The 16,597-nt window shown below is 32.7% G+C and overlaps 1 protein-coding gene across 1 annotated transcript in view; it reads right to left on the reverse strand.

The window, feature by feature from the left end:
* Nucleotides 1-5,265: 5,265 nt before the first annotated feature.
* The window catches only part of LOC121419376 (adenylosuccinate synthetase isozyme 1 A-like), a 33,779-nt gene continuing 22,447 nt past the window's right edge, over nt 5,266-16,597 (reverse strand). The window contains exons 5-12 of the mRNA XM_041613813.1: nt 16,403-16,510; nt 13,240-13,321; nt 12,312-12,438; nt 11,671-11,825; nt 10,963-11,087; nt 10,328-10,425; nt 9,779-9,928; nt 5,266-8,572 (exon numbers count right to left, since the gene is read on the reverse strand). Coding sequence (XP_041469747.1) covers nt 8,520-8,572; nt 9,779-9,928; nt 10,328-10,425; nt 10,963-11,087; nt 11,671-11,825; nt 12,312-12,438; nt 13,240-13,321; nt 16,403-16,510 — 898 coding nt within the window. The 3' untranslated portion in view covers nt 5,266-8,519. The remainder of the gene's footprint in view (nt 8,573-9,778; nt 9,929-10,327; nt 10,426-10,962; nt 11,088-11,670; nt 11,826-12,311; nt 12,439-13,239; nt 13,322-16,402; nt 16,511-16,597) is intronic.

Below are 16,597 nucleotides of genomic sequence, written 5' to 3' on the forward strand. Positions count from 1 at the left end.
TGATTATTGCTATGGTAACTTAGATGAAACAGAGTACCCCCACCCCCTGCTCATGCTGATGTGATGAGCCTTTTAGAGAGGGTTTTATATTCTGTGATATGCTTCATGAAGATCAGGATTATTGGACCCGTTCTCATTACATTTCTTAAAACTAGTTACTGGAAACCGGTTCAGGAAACCGGTTTGGAAGATCGTTTTGCTAGATTGTTTTGCTAGCGTTCCATTTAATCACCCGAAAGTGGTTTTCAAAATCACTTCACGTAAAGCAATCTCGTTGCTATGGGAACACTCTTAGTGGGGTGACACCTTTCATGCGAAATTTTAAGTTGTAGCATAGGCATTCTACACATGTCGTGTGGAGTAGCCCGCTCAAAATGTGCTAAGATCGCTTCCCGAAAAACGGTTGTGTCCTCGTTCTAAAACCAGTTTAATGGGGCAAAGCGATCTTGAAAATACATGAGAGGTGGTTTATGAACAGACTTGGAAGATCGCTTTGACCATTCTCATTACATGTTAAACTAGTTTTAGGAAGGTAGTAAGATTGGTATCTGATTTCATCCACTCGGATAGTTCAAATAATTCCCATACTAGAACTTTAGTCAACAAAATGTCATCCTCATCAATTTTGATAGCCTTTGTTGCTTAGATAAATCATTTATGATGTGGTATACCTTACAATATGATAGAGCGTCACATCAAAACAAATTTATATATAGGCCTATACATATATCAATTATCAAATATATATATATATATATATATATATATACATATATCAATATTCTATTTCCTCTTTTTAAGGGTTTGTAAATTTAAGGGAAATTGTAATCCACTTCTAAGTTTGTTGTGTGTTTTAGCCTGGTCAGTGTGTTATTTTGAAGGTATCCCTTGAGAAACGTGTACTTGAGTTCCTTCAAACTAATCTGTTGATCAGGACAAATTCTTAGTGAGGTTATGTACCTTTTCCTACACTTTAACTGTCACACTCAAGGTTTTCTGTCTTGTTAGAGTGTTCAATGAATGGGAACTGTCCATTTGAGCAATTACTCTTTTTCCTGTATCCTTTGAAGATTCTAGAGATTCTCCTCTTGCCATCCATTCTTCCATCTGAGCTGTGAATTCTCAACCCCCAGCCTCCATTATCTAGGGTTTATATGTGTATCACCACATTTTTTCAAATTGTTGATATGAGTATTTTTTTGTTTAGATACCCAAGTTGGGCAATTGGTAATTGGAATGTTTTTTTTTTTTTTTTAATAGTAATGAACCTTTTGTAATTATTAACTTTTAGATGTACATATCTATATACTTTTCTTTTTTATGCATGTTGGAAATTGTATTTTGGTGCAAGAGACAAAAAGACAAGTGTTCTTATTTCAGAATTGAGTTTAAAAATGATTGTAAGGTTTAGTTCTCAATAGAATCATGTATGTATATAATGTTTGTAAGATGTAATGAATGGTAGTGATGTGTGCCAAATTGGTGTGAATGATTCAAAGGAATCATGCAAAATATGTTTTATAAAGGTGTTTTAATGTAACAAGGTAATATAAACTGATCCTTTTGAGTATTACATAGCCCCTAAGGTATTTCTGTTTTTATTGTATTGCACACGCACTATCCTTATATAGAAGTCTGTTAAAGATGCAGTGTAAAGGACACCATACAATTCATGTTCTTAAATCATTTAATTCAGATAAGACAAAGTTTATATGGTGGGGAAAGTATAGGCTACAGATTATTATTTTTGAATAAAGTGAGATTTCATAGATTTTCATTTTTTTGTGTGTTGAACACAAGATGAAAAAAAATGTTCGTTTCCATAATCAGAGGCAGTACTCTATTATTAATCATTTATGTGTAATTTTTGTTCTAATGCTGATTAATTTGAAACCCGGGGGGGCCACTTACATTGACGAGTGGATACCATGCGCGACCAAAAAAACACGTAAAAAGGATGTCTTTTTCACGATAGGGCACGTTACGTACGTAACGTGATAAGGGTGTCAAAAACACAAAAATAATGAAAAAAGGGTATCTATTTCGCTAGGAAAATTACGTGTTTAGGGTCGAATTTGCGGGGATGATAAAACAATGTCCTTTTTGCCCCTTTACTACGTTTTTAGAGTCCGATTTGCGCGAGGTGTAGAAGGTGGGGTCGTACTAAACCTAATAAGGTAAAGCCGACGACCGAAGGACCCGTAACAATAAAACATTCCTGTACTTGTTTAGGGGTTCATTTCAGGGAATACTTGCCAAGAGTATCGTTTTGTTTCCAATACTTGTTAAGGGTAGGGTTTCACACGCCAATACTTGTTAAGGGGTGCATTTTCAGAATATGGAAATTACGTGTTTAGGGTGCTTTTCGAGACCCCATGGTCGCGCATGGTATCCACTCGTGAATGGAAGTGGCCCCCCCCCCCCCCCCGGATTTGAAATGAATCAGACAAGTATGTTATGAAACTTTTTAAGCACATATTTGTCACATTTTTTATGATACATTGAGATCTATTATGAGAGATGTTTTTAACAGGGAAAGTTATGATAATATGATTTAATTATGACATGTTAAGATGATTACAGGTGGAATTAGTTCATGGATTGATTTATGTTATCATTTTTAAAGCTATTCACATTTATTTTAAAGTGAGCAATAACAACCTAATATACTGGAAAGATAAAAAAACTAAAAAGTACCAAAGTTCATTTGTTATCAATGATTTGAAATGTGTTCAGTGTCCAGATGAAAAAAAAGTGGGAATGATTAAATTTTACTAACACCTTGCCAATAAATAAACTTTGTGATTTCTCATTTATGTGATTTTAATTGAAAGTGTTGGTGATAAGAATGAGAAAATTAATGGGATTTAAGTAAGCAAATAGAGATCCAAATAAGCATGAAAGAGGAAATAGGAGCAATGAGAGAATTATAAACAGAATAAGTAGACTATATTCAGGCTGACTGATGACCAGAATACTTTTTGAATTACAAGAATTTGTTCATGCCCAAGAAAGTCAATGATTTTCTGCATTCACACTGACTAAGAAGCAGAACTCAGTTACTAGCATGCACGGTATGGTCTGATTAGGTAGCAGGAAAGAAATTGCTAGCTCAGCAGGCCATGCAGCTCATGACCATCTACTCGCTGGGTTGAGAACGTTCTCATTTGCTTTCACATTGCAAGAATACCTGCTACCCTGGAAAAATCCCACTGAAAGTACTCATAATGTTGACACACTTTCTGGAATATTACAAGTAATTAGCTTATACAATGCCCAAAATGCCTGGTATTTTCTGAATAGGGTAGATCGGGTTTAATATTGTGATCAAAGAAGGTATTCTAAAACTTGAGTCGGTTTGAATACACCAATTGATAATAATGCAGAGGAATGTATATATATGTGTGTGTGTTGAGGAGACACGATATTAGGTAACAATTATGTTACAATAAATCAAATAGGTTAACTGCTACATATGTAAAATATTAAAATAAGGGGAATCCTAATTAAGAAAGCTCTTTTTCACCGAGTATCAAATACAACAATGAAGATTTACTAGATTATGTAAAAGCAACTCATCCTTAAATTCTTAACTTACTAGTAGTAATACCTATCACCATGCACATCTGGAAAAAAAATTAATGTGGATGACAACAAATTTCATTTTTCCAAGTTTTGGTACAAAAGGTGGAGTGAATGGAATTGATCAATCAGTAATGACCTCCGCCTTAAAAAAAAGGCTTTTCAAAATGACCGTCTCCCGACTATGGAATCTGAGGGATCAAATAAAGTATCGCTTTATGCCTCATTTACATTGGTTTATGATCGTTTTAGGGAGTATAAACAGAGCATAATATACTTAGACTGATCTCCCTGGGCAGCATGTGATGGAGAATATGATTTTCGTACAGGTTCATAGTCTCTGTAGCCTCTATAATTTGAGGGTGGATTTATTCAATTTTACAAAATCATAAGATTAGTAAATATCCTTATGACTTTCACCTTGTTGTGGTCTTTGTTCAGCTCCAGTATGAGAATTGCATATTTGAATTTCAGTGTTACTATTCCATGTATAGCTTTGTCTTTTGCCTCTCAATGCTGTCAATACATGGGTTTACATAAATTATCAAGGGATATACAGACTCATCCATCTGATGACCGTAACAATGTAAACTGGGTATTTTTGACAAACTTGGACAAAATGGAATGCATACCTGTAATAGTCTTTCCGGTTAATTTGTCATACATCGCATCAATGGTATAAGATATTGATGAAAACTTGAGAGAAGCAGCTCTTTCATATTCTAGCAAATTTTACTTTTAATATGCAGTAATCTTTGACTAATAGCTTTCTAGATTTGGATTAATTTCATTTTTTATTATTTGATAACACGAGGGGTCACTATCTTCACTGATTGTTAAACTTGAATGGAAATTATTGTTGGGCATGAGTGAATTTCATCAAAATCAGCTAACGAATAACAAAGTTATTGAATTTCAAAGTTTATATTTTGTGAAAACAGTTATATGCACATCGTCATGAATATTCATAACTTTCATTTTATGTTATTACATGAAATCATAAATGTTTAATTTTTTCACACATGTGTAAATGATGTGTCTCTGTTATGGTGAAATAACTTGCAGCAATAAATAACTAATGCACATGATCAGTTGTCAGTCCAATTGTTTTAGTGCATGGTATAAAATTTTTGAATAAACCCAATTTCATATAGTAAAATACAAAAGAACAAGTGGGGATTATGACATCATCAGCAAACCTAATGAATATTCATGACGGCATGCCGAGAACTGTTTCACCGGAATAATGCAAATCTTTCAAATTCAATAACTTTGTTATCCGATTTTGATCAAATTTTCAGCATTTTGCTCTGAATTGTACTCTATTTATTGAGATAGCAATATCTCCAGCCTGGACCATCCCTTTCATGACAAAATATTATTGCAACAAAGAAATACACATAGGCCCATATTCTGATAGCAGGTTTAACTTAAACTCAGGTTTAAACTTGTGGTTTAAGTATGGATAGCCAATTGTTACATAAATCACTAACAGTAGATATATCATACTTCAGCTCATGTGGCTCTCAAATCATTCATAATTGACAAATAACATAAGAGACATACAACTTAATAAATTTTTTGATACTTTTGGCTTTCCATACTTAAACCACAACTTTAAAGTTTTAAGTTAAACCAGCTATCAGAATACGGGCCTTATAGATGATAAAACACTGGAATCAATTTTATTCTTCACCACATCCCATACTTTATTTGAAACAAGTCACACCAGCAGAAAAAAAAATTAGCTTTACAATGAATCTGATGAATAATTACAATGGAGATCAACAAACACTTGTTTCATCTCAATTTTCCTCTCAGCATATATATATAATTTTCAATCGTACAGTTTAAAAATCACACACCCAAAATTTAGACAATAAAATCATGAAGGAAGACAAAATTGAAATCTACATGTAGAGGTTGTTATCTTCCTGTCATTGTAGGTGTGATTCTTAATATCACTATTTTTTTCTAATTGTGCTTGTTTGATAATTTCTAATATTATTTTAATAATTTTTCTAATACAAAATAATTTTGACATAAATGCGACTTTCTGCAATAAAAAACAACTTTCGTTTAGCACAAGAACATGAAGTTACCACTGCTCCTCCACAAAGTCTTAAATATGACATAAAACTTTTAATCATTCTCACCAGAAAACAGAATATCAAGGGAAAAATCTTTGACATTCAGTGACTTTAGGTGAGACCATAGTACAAGGTTATGAAAAAGGTTCACAAACTAAATGTATACCAGACATGGAAAAGACATCCAATAACAATATGTAAATCAAGGGGTACTTGTAAGAGTATTTAGGTATATTATTCTTCATGTTGCACTGTACATCATGTCTGTTTTAACTAAATTTGACTATCTGCATATCACCTGTATCAAAAAAATAAAAGTTAGAATGTATCGACATAACCTGTAATAATGATCTTTGATGGAAAAAATAATAAAAATTTCACATTATCAATAATTTTTTCTTGAACCAGTTCAAGTTTTTCTCTTGGCATAACATTGCAATTTTTCTAAATAGGCAAGGTGATTGTATTGTTTACTTGAAGAAAATGATTTTCTTAAAGCAGTTACGTTTTAGCTCAGAAAATCAAGACAGTGTCCTGACAAAACAATTATGAAATCTTAAAAAGTATGGAGTGTAGAATGGTTAGATTCTGTGTAACAATCCCTTATGATCATGAATGTTGTGAATATCATACTTCCATGTCCTTAAAAAAGTATTTTCTCTTAAAATGTTATGTAATACACTAGACCAACATTAAATAGACATTTAACTAATGCATACCTTCGATAAAAAGAATTCTTTCATTAGGCAATCAAGTTTTTTACATTACTTTTTCACATTTTGAACCACATGGTACAATAACATTGACATTTTCATTAATCATTCATGTTATAAAGTTCTTTCATAAAAATATTTATCCTTTCTACAATCCAACATTAAATTAAAATGTAAAGTGATTCCCATTGCATTCTTCCGCGCTAGTTTTGGAACCTTAAAATTGAAGGTGAAATAACTGTTAAATTTCATTAATCTACTTTACCTATTGTTCCAAATGAATTCAGCTCTCTCTTAAACTAACATATGTATAATACAATGGATGTTATGTTGATTACAGTGTTAAATAAGCAACAACAAAAAAAACCCAAGAAATCATGGACTGGTAAAGCTCCAATTAAATTAATATAAAAGGATATAAAACATTTCAGGGAAAAACTATTACATCTAATAACAACAGCAACCTCTAGTTAGGATATTGAAAGCAAAATAACTGAAAAAGATACAAAAAATATATAGTAAATAGTATATTTAAAAAAGAAAAGAAAAATGATGAGTAGCAGTTTGAATACCAATTTTCAAAACTTTGTGCCTTGTGGTTTTTAATGATAGAGCTTGAAAGAACAAAAGCATGTCTGTAATTTGGAGTGGACTGAATACACATGCACATATCCTCACATTCTATTATTAAGTAAAGGTTTCATCCAGACTTCAAATCAACAAAGTTTAATTTGAACCTCCAAACTAATGTTAAATTATTATTGGCTAGAACAGCAATAAGATATTGAAATAAAAGGAACAGGTCTTCAGACTTAAGCAGTTGAGGTCATACATTTCATTTACTTTTCATTTTAATTTCTGAAAGCCAAACATAACTTTACATAGAAAAAGCCCCCTTTAGAGAAAACAATTTTCCGGCAGTTATCTTCTTAAGCACCAACATGAAAATGAAGTTACATTAACCACAACAGCACACTAGAGGATACAAATGAAAAGGTCTCCAAACAAATAAATTTCCCTATCTTCTTAATTCAGGTTGTAATGATGTTCTTAACATGTAGAGGGGCTGCTCAAACTCTGTGTCAAGATAATATCATAAGTCTATTGAACAAAAGTGTAGGATATTAGCACAGTATTTTTGTATTTTGCACATCAGTTTTAAACAAAAAAGAAATATGTAACAAAAATTTTAACCAGAAAATAGTAGTTTTTTCTTTCTTTCAAAAGCTTGGTGAAAACATACATTAGAAGAAACCATTCAAATACCGAGGTAGAAATCAGGAAATTGGAAAATAGGGTAGAAAGAGCATTGATAGTGAATAACAACAAGTCTTGAACATCTCAACTGCAATGTGTACATGCTACATGTGACAAAATTAAGAAAATTTAGTTGAAACTTGTTTTTGTTTTGATAGTTGAAAGCGTAATTTAGTCTCTACACAAACATTGACACTGTCTCATCTATATTGATATATCACAGTGAATAAAAATAAACACTTGATTCAGATTAGAAGAAATGAATATGATATCCCACCTGAGCAAATAGTATCAATGCTATTCTACAAAGCAAGTCAATAATTCCATACAAAAAAAATATATATAGGCAACTTATTTGTGAAGATCAAAGACAGTCATTTACAAGTCAATCCCTTCAAAAGATCGTACTTTTATTTCAAGTCTTGAACTGCATGATGAAAAAAATTTGTATCTAGAAGAAACAATAAATTTTCAGAGGGGGGGGGGGGGAGAACATTGCTACCTTTGCATTGTATTGAATGAGAAGACATCAGTTATTTGATGACTGGAGAGGACATTTGATAAACCAAGTCAGTAAAAATGTTCCCCATGCTTGAGATATGATGTATCAATGACCTTGTGACAGTAAAACCCTAGTACATTTCAGATTAATGATGGGTGACTTATTTAAGTCACTCATAATCAATTACTGAGATATATATTTATCTGAACACTCTCAGAGGTTGTAGAATAAACAGTAATTTTCATTTACAGCATTATTAGCTATATTGATGAACCCTTGGATAACCTGATCCTAGTTTCTGAAGCGGGTTCATCGGAGACAACTCCAACTTCAACAGATAAGATCAACAAAATCTGCCATCATATGCGTAGGAATTTAGAAAAGCTGGATGATTGAATCTCGGCTCTTGCCAACTCCAACCCATTTAACTGTAAAACAAAAACGGCAAATAACAGAGAAAATTACAATGTTTATTATGAAATCTTGAAGAATCTATAATTTCTGCATGGAAAAAGGATCAATGCTTACGAAAATATAGATAAGGGGCACATTGATTGAATGGGGATCGTAAACCATCAGAAATGATCAAACATTCTTAAAGGGATCGTTTAACTTTGTGAGCAATTGATTTAAAAAATTCTCAAACTGAGACGAAACATGTGTATGAGTGCCTGTACTTGTCCTCAAAAACCCTGAAACTGACCACAATATAGGATGAAAAACTCTAATTTAGATACAAAGTAGCAATTTATTAGCTTGAATTTGAGAACCGTCTAGTAGATGGGTTCAGCTTATGACCAGTTTTCTCCAATTCAAAAAGTCTGTTGGCTATGTTGACTGACTTCTGCTGTGTGTATCTCCTATACACACGCTATTATTAGCTGCACTGTACATTCAGTGTATACCTTGTACACACTGTATGTAGGTCATGCTGTGTTCATCTAGAGTTAATGTGTTGTGTTGCACAGATTCGCTCTATACATATAGTCATTGAAACCAACTCCTAATTATTTTCAAACTTTGGTTTACATCTTCCAGGTTTTAAAAGTGATCCTGTATATATAATACTTTGAAACTTTTGGGATGGTATTCTTACACTATAAGCCTACTGTTCAGCCCATTTTCAAGAACCAAAATAAATCAGAACAAAATGAAATGATCACTTTAAGACATCAGGGACTCAGTGCAGAACAAGAGAAAGAAAGGTAACATTTTGCATCTTGATAGCAAACATGAAGACCTTTTACCTTCTAGACTTGGCAAGCTTTTATATTAGAAATAATAACATATGATACTACGCGGGGTATGCTGGGAGAATCTTACTGATATGGCTACTCACTGTAAATAAAAGAAATGATTATTACTGCTACAACAAATGAAGGAGAAAAGGAATTATGAAGCAAAAATGAAAGTAACTTTAAATTGATATTGTTGCAGATAGAATTCTACTTAAGAAAAAGGTACGCTCTCCTAAACCTAAGATTATTTTGGAAGTAGCTTGCGTAACTGAAAGACATAGCATCTTGTTAATAATAACCTGAAATCAATGAATTTTCAAATTACTTATTAAGCTTGCACCTGTGACAGGAAATGTGTCAGTAAAAAAATGAATTATTAATGTACTAACTACTTACTTGGGATACCAATGAGTTCTTGTGCTTTGAGGACGTATTTCTGGGCATTAACTGGAAGCTCATCAAACTTCCTAGCATGTATAGTGCTAGTCTTCCATCCAGGCATAGTTACATATTCAACCTCAACCTCCTTCAACACATCTTGATGGGCTGTAGAGAAATAAAAGAAGTATCGTCAACCAATGACCTGTGTGTTACAGATCAATTTCTTTTTGTTTTCTAATTAGTAGACCAGATAGAATCACAAACTTCTTGGTATTTTGCGCATATGTTGGACATCCCAGATTTATACAAACAATAACATAATAGATTTGACACAAAATAAGTATCCCTTGTAGGGAAAAATCATCTGGCAACCTATGAGCCATGATTGGCCACAAAGAACCAAACTGAAAAATCTTGAGCAAGTTTATTGAAAACTGGTCTTTTATTGAAGCATATTGTTATTTTCCCAATATTTAACACTACATCTTTGTAATGTGAGAATAAATAACAAAGTTAGTAACAATTCATGATTATGGAAAGCGGAATCTTTCATTTTGTTTTTACCTGGAAATGAAGCAAGTGGTTCTCCATTGACAAGGTATTTTACTCCAATCTTAATCTCATCAAAGATATCTAGAATATCCAGCTTAGTCATAGCAAGTCTATCAGGGGTTATACAAACAAACAAGAAACATGAAATTATTCAAAGTACTTCTATTATATACAAATATTTGCATCTGCTTTCAAGATGTTCAATTCCTAGAATGTTTCCTAAAACTATTATTCATGCATGGGTGAACCATGGAAAGCAACAATTAAATCTTTTCCAATGCCAACAACAGTTGATGTGCAGATTATAATTCTTTAAGTGATGCTCCCCAAACTCATAATTAAAAGGATCCTTTTTTTAAATTGAAATCAGTGCAATAGAAACACAAAAAATATATCATATTAATCTGAAAGCAGTGATGAATCACAAAATTTATGTAAAAAAAATCACACATATAGCGGGGATATAAACGATATATGGAATTGCACTTAAATAGGTCTTCACAAAAACTAGATTGATTTGTCTGGCTCATAACAGACTCAATATCTCTCAAGTGATGTTTTGAACCCTTTCTACAATCTTTTTAATACCATTCAAACCAAGCATCATGCAATGCTGAATCTCTGATGAAGTTTTTACATGTACTTACGCACTAAATCCATTGATCATATGGACGTATTTAAGAAGAACCACATCTAACCAACCACATCGTCGTCTTCTCTTTGTCGTTACACCAAACTCTTGTCCTGTGCTCTGTAACAGATCTCCAATTTCCTGTTAACATAAATAATTTAAAAAGAATAAAGGGGAGAGATTAGTTAAAGCCATTATGATCCCAGTGCACAATACTCAATCAAAAAGTAAGCTGATTCATAATATTTGTATTGTCTACAATTCGAAGGAAACTGCATTTCTTCTCATTACAAGCCTTAAATACATTCAAATAATTTTTTTTGGGTAATTAAACATGCTCATATTTTCATGACAAAAGGGAAACTTTTCTACTATCTCAATACTTATTGGATAATTTTGATTGATCTCTGCATTTAGTTATTTATTAAAATCTGATCATAACAAAAACTTCATGAAAAGAGGAAGCATATACTCAAGCTTCAAGGACGACACTGAAAAAATGTATTTACACAATGAACTAATACAAGTACAACTGAAAATAACCTATCAACTTCCTTAACCAAGCCAGAAAACCCTTCAAGTAATGATAATATTCCAAGGTAAAATAATGTATACAGTTTTATTTTTTGAAATCGTACACATAAACAGAGACGAATCTTTGCTTCATGGTACTCTGAATATTACTGAGATATAAGAAACATTCATAAACCCCAATCCTACTTACATTCAGCTGCTCGGTTGGAAAGGCACCATCTCCTACCCTGGTAGTATAAGCTTTTACTACACCATATACTTCCCCAATACTCCGAGGTGGAATACCTAACCCTGTACAAACACCACCAATTGAACAGTTTGAAGATGTAACGTATGGATACGTTCCTGGAATAAAGAACAAATAGAAAAAACATATCAGACCATGTTAAAGAATTCAGGAAGGCTAAATAAGTTTATTCACAGGAATATTTGCAATGCAAAATGACAGTATACATAGAAAATAATTTTTGGTTTAGAAATACTTGTTGAGAATAGATTCTTTGTCCATTAGACACATGGAAACGTTGTGCAAATCTTGAAAACTCAACTTTCCATACAAAACATATTCATTTGACTATATCAGGTAATCAAAATATTTTTCACTACACCTCATACTATCATAACGAAAACAAACACGTGCAAGAACTTGAAGGCATGCAATATTCTAAATAACAATTTCAAGACCCAGCAAAAGCCAAACTCGATTTTCATGAGCTGTGAATAACCTGTTTGAATCAAAATCAGACATGAGTCTGCTTAACATCACATCTACGGTAGAGCAGAATCTAAAAAAATATTGAAATGTATCTATTGACATATCAAACTTCTCACCAAAGTCGATGTCAAGCATGGTAGCATTGGCACCCTCCACCAGGATCCGTTTACCAGGTTCTTTGAGTAGTGAATCCATTAGAAAGACTGTATCACACACCATAGGCTTGATCTCTTCAGCGTAATTCTGTATCATGGTGTTTCAAATAGGGAATATAATTCAATTTAATCAAACTATAATGCTTCCAAATAAATCTATATTCAATTTACTTTAATTCCATTTCAAAAGTAAAATTAATTCAATGGCTGATATTTTAAGATATTATAAACAAAGTGGAAATTTAGAAGTTTTGTGTGGGTTGTCTCAAAAGGAACTATTGTCTGTAAATATAATCCTAGATAATCTTGTAAATGAGAATCCTTCTTATTTGAAAAATCACCTCAACCTCAAAACCATAAGGATTGATCATCGATCATAATTTGTATTAATTAAAATTAAGTATTAGGCAAATGGTTAGGATCCACTTAGCCCCCAGAAACTAGGTGAAGTGTGCCCATCAATTTTTTTTAAATTAATCAATCCCCTCTTTAGAAACATGTATTAACCCTATCTTAACTGGGCTATTTCAGACCAACATATACTGGGGATGCCCTCAGATCTTGGCCGTTGATTGCGCGGTCGCCGCAAAAATTTGCACACTCGCAGAGCAGGAGGTAAACTACAAGACTGTGTAGTAAAATTTTTTTAAAATTAATTGCTTATATTTTAACAGCCTAGTGGTGAAATTTGTCGAGGGGGGCCCCACCCCCAGTTTAATAAGGGTTAAGAACATGATTAAGACTAGAGAGCAACTTTCATGACCAACTGAGATTAATTCAACATCTCAAAAATGTGAAGATCCTGTTCATGACCACACTCATTTCCAAGAAAGATTAATATCACATTCCACTTCCTATTTCACTATCATTTCAAACTGAAGGTCTTCACCTTATATCTCTGTAGTTCAGACTCCACATCGACTTCAAGTTGAGGAAACAGTTTCTGATGAATATTGACTAGTGCTCGAAACCTATGAGAAAACATCAAGTTGTTAATAAGATTCTCTGAAGTCACAAAATTTTACAGATCAGTAAATATTCATTTCAACATTAAACTTCCTTCCTACTGCACCTCAATTTATTATTTCATAAAATCACATTAAAATAGAATGACCTAGTGCTTGCATCATGAAAGGAGTTGTGCATGCCCTTGCAAATCCACTATGAATATCATTTTGGCAAAGTTAGGCATGTACACAAGTGCATTAAAAGCACCTTGCCACCACCATTGTTACAACAAAGTCATTAACTATAAGCTGCATGTTTTTTTTACAGTAATAATTATGATATGCATTTATATAGTGCAAATCATATTTCTACATTGCAAAGTAACCAAAGTCAAACATAATTGTAAATGACTTTTCCTGCTTATGCATGAAACAGAACACACAATATTTTTTCTTTAATGATAGTAGTTTCAGCATACTCATTTCGTAGACATTTGTACAACTTCTGTAATATCTTCATCACTTCTGTTTGTATGGACATACATGTACATCAAAGTAATAAAATATATATGAACGGATATGTGAATATTCAGCAATACTAATAGACATGATTGTGTTATTCTCAGAGCATCTAGAGCACAGTAGCCAGTAATCTGTTTATAGGCCATGGTCTAAACTCTGTGCTAAAATTATGAGAAGCTGAAGATATCGAAATTGGGTAAACATTGTAGATGTTTTTTAGGTTTACTAACTATGCATTTTTGTCATGCAATGGCAAAGAATACTGATTGTTATTATTCACCAACATTTATCAATGACGTAAGACATGAGCTTATATATCTACCCAGTATTGGTAAAGATTTGTGTTTCAATTGGCTATCCACAGTCAAACCAACTTCAGAATATGGGCCAGTAGGGCGATTCCACACTAGAACTTCAAAAATATCATAAATTTCAACATGCTTTCAATAAGTCATAAGTAGTGTAATATTTTACTATGATACCTAAATTTTATGAAAATTATGAGTTTTAACCAAAAGTGAAGACAGATATAGTTTTTTGGGGGGAGAACAATGGAATTTAAAATTTTCAATAATTTTGCTCATTGAATAGTCAAGTACAAATTCCACCTGAAACAATTATTTGCAAAGCAAGAGAAGATTGAAAATATTGCAGGTCAATAATATATCATTGATGGTTCCAAATAATATCTACAACATTTTCATGATCCATAATAGGGGCAGCCCTGATTTTTCCGAACCTATTTTTGGCAATGTCCCGTACGACACATGACAATGCAAAAGTTTTTCCTACAATTTTATTTTTGATGATGCAATTTCATAAAATGAGTTTCTCTTTGTTTGACCCATGGGTGATCGATTTATCCCATAAGGATCTAATTACTGCCCTTCATTTTTCAATTATTGTCCTATTAAAAAATGTCCCATACGACACACGCTGTGTCGTACGGGACATGTCCCGTACGACACACATCTAATTGCAGGATTTGGATTCAGAAACCATAAATAGTAGGCATATTTAAATTCATTTAATTGATTTAACATAAAGTGAACTGAAAAAGTACTTTGTTTATCTCCATAGAACATGAAATAGGTGATTCTAAACATTTTAATTGATTTCATGTAGGCTTATTCTTTTGTGAATCCCTTCAGCTAAACTGGTGATTTTCACTGATCAGAGCAGGTTAATTTCTTTTCATTGAGCATGAAAAGAAAACTTTTATATTTCAACCTAGCCTGGAAGATGACTTCCTCTTGCATGCTAATGTGGAATTATTATAAGATGTAAAAAAAATCATATCAATCATCATGATCATCTATTTGGACTTCCCTTATTGAATATTGAAACTCCTTACGTTTTTCAAGTTGTAAAAAAAATCTTGAAAATAAGACAAACCATATGGTTTCATGAAATGCAGATGGGTTTGAAAAAGTAGAACTGCATTTCTTTAGACAAAAAAATTGTGACCAAAAAAGGGAAAAAAAGTGACAGTTGTGACATATATGTAGATATACATTTTATATAAAAAATCATAACATCATGATCATTTTAGCCCCATAATTTACACAAAGTTTCATTCATTTATTGTTTAAATAGTGTTTGGAAATCATCAATTAGTTCCCTAAAATATAACTTCACACAAAACCTGAAGTTTTTCAGCTCGTAAAAATGCTGTGAACACTTGTACATTTCCCATCATGAAAAAAATTATAACATATTGCTCCCAATTGTATATATTGAGGTTACTTAATTGTATTGTCCTGAATGACTGCTTATTAAAAGATTATTCATAAATAAGCAAGAATTTAGGGGCAATGCTCCTTCTGATTGATAAAAAGTTCATGTTTATTTATTCAGGCTGCCCAGTACAACACGCAGTGCCTGTACAACACACAAGTGTCCCGTACGACACACAAGTGTCCCGTACGACACACAAGTGTCCCGTACGACACACAATTGTCCCGTACGACACATTATTTTGTTTATGATATATTGACAGAAATATTCATCTAATAGCGGTTTCTAACCTAATGAATGTCTTAGTTTGATGGGATTATCATTATCATCAGCCAAATAATGTGATTGAAGAAGTCAAAGTGACATAAAGTAAGAAAGTTTGGCTTCAATTTAGAGATGTCCCGTACGACACATTTTGAATGTCCCGTACGCCACAGTGTTCTCGAAAATCATAATTTGCTTTATTTATTCATGAATGTTTATTTTGCTTTCTTTTGTAAATGTGTTTGTTCTTGGGTAATTGAGTGTCAATTTGAGTTCAGTTTCTATGAAATTTATCTGCCCAACTCACAGACTTTTGAGTACAAACTTGAGGTTTCTAAAAAAGCCACTTTTTCTGCGTCCGTACGACACATTACTATTTTTAATCTGTATTATACAGGATGTGAATTCAAGTCATGTTAAGTCTTGGTTTTTCTTACACTCTGGTAGTAGTTGATGACCACCTATAGTTACTGGAATATTTTTTGTTTTTTCTTGTCAAAAACTGTCAAATGTTCTCTAAATGTCCCGTACGACACGTATGGAATCACCCAGTAGTGGCTACAGATGATCTATCCAACTTACTTCTCTTCAAAGACTTTGAAATCCCCCATCAGATCACAGACACGAATGCCAGTCCTGCTGGCTTTAGAAGAATACGTCGGGCCAATTCCTTTCTTTGTCGTGCCAAGACTGTAGAAGAAAACAAAAATATATAAAAAAAAAACCCCAATTAATTTGATAATACTACCGGTAATTGAAAACAAATATACTAAATTC

The sequence above is a fragment of the Lytechinus variegatus genome, chromosome 7, assembly GCF_018143015.1.
Source record: "Lytechinus variegatus isolate NC3 chromosome 7, Lvar_3.0, whole genome shotgun sequence".
Taxonomy (NCBI): domain Eukaryota; kingdom Metazoa; phylum Echinodermata; class Echinoidea; order Temnopleuroida; family Toxopneustidae; genus Lytechinus; species Lytechinus variegatus.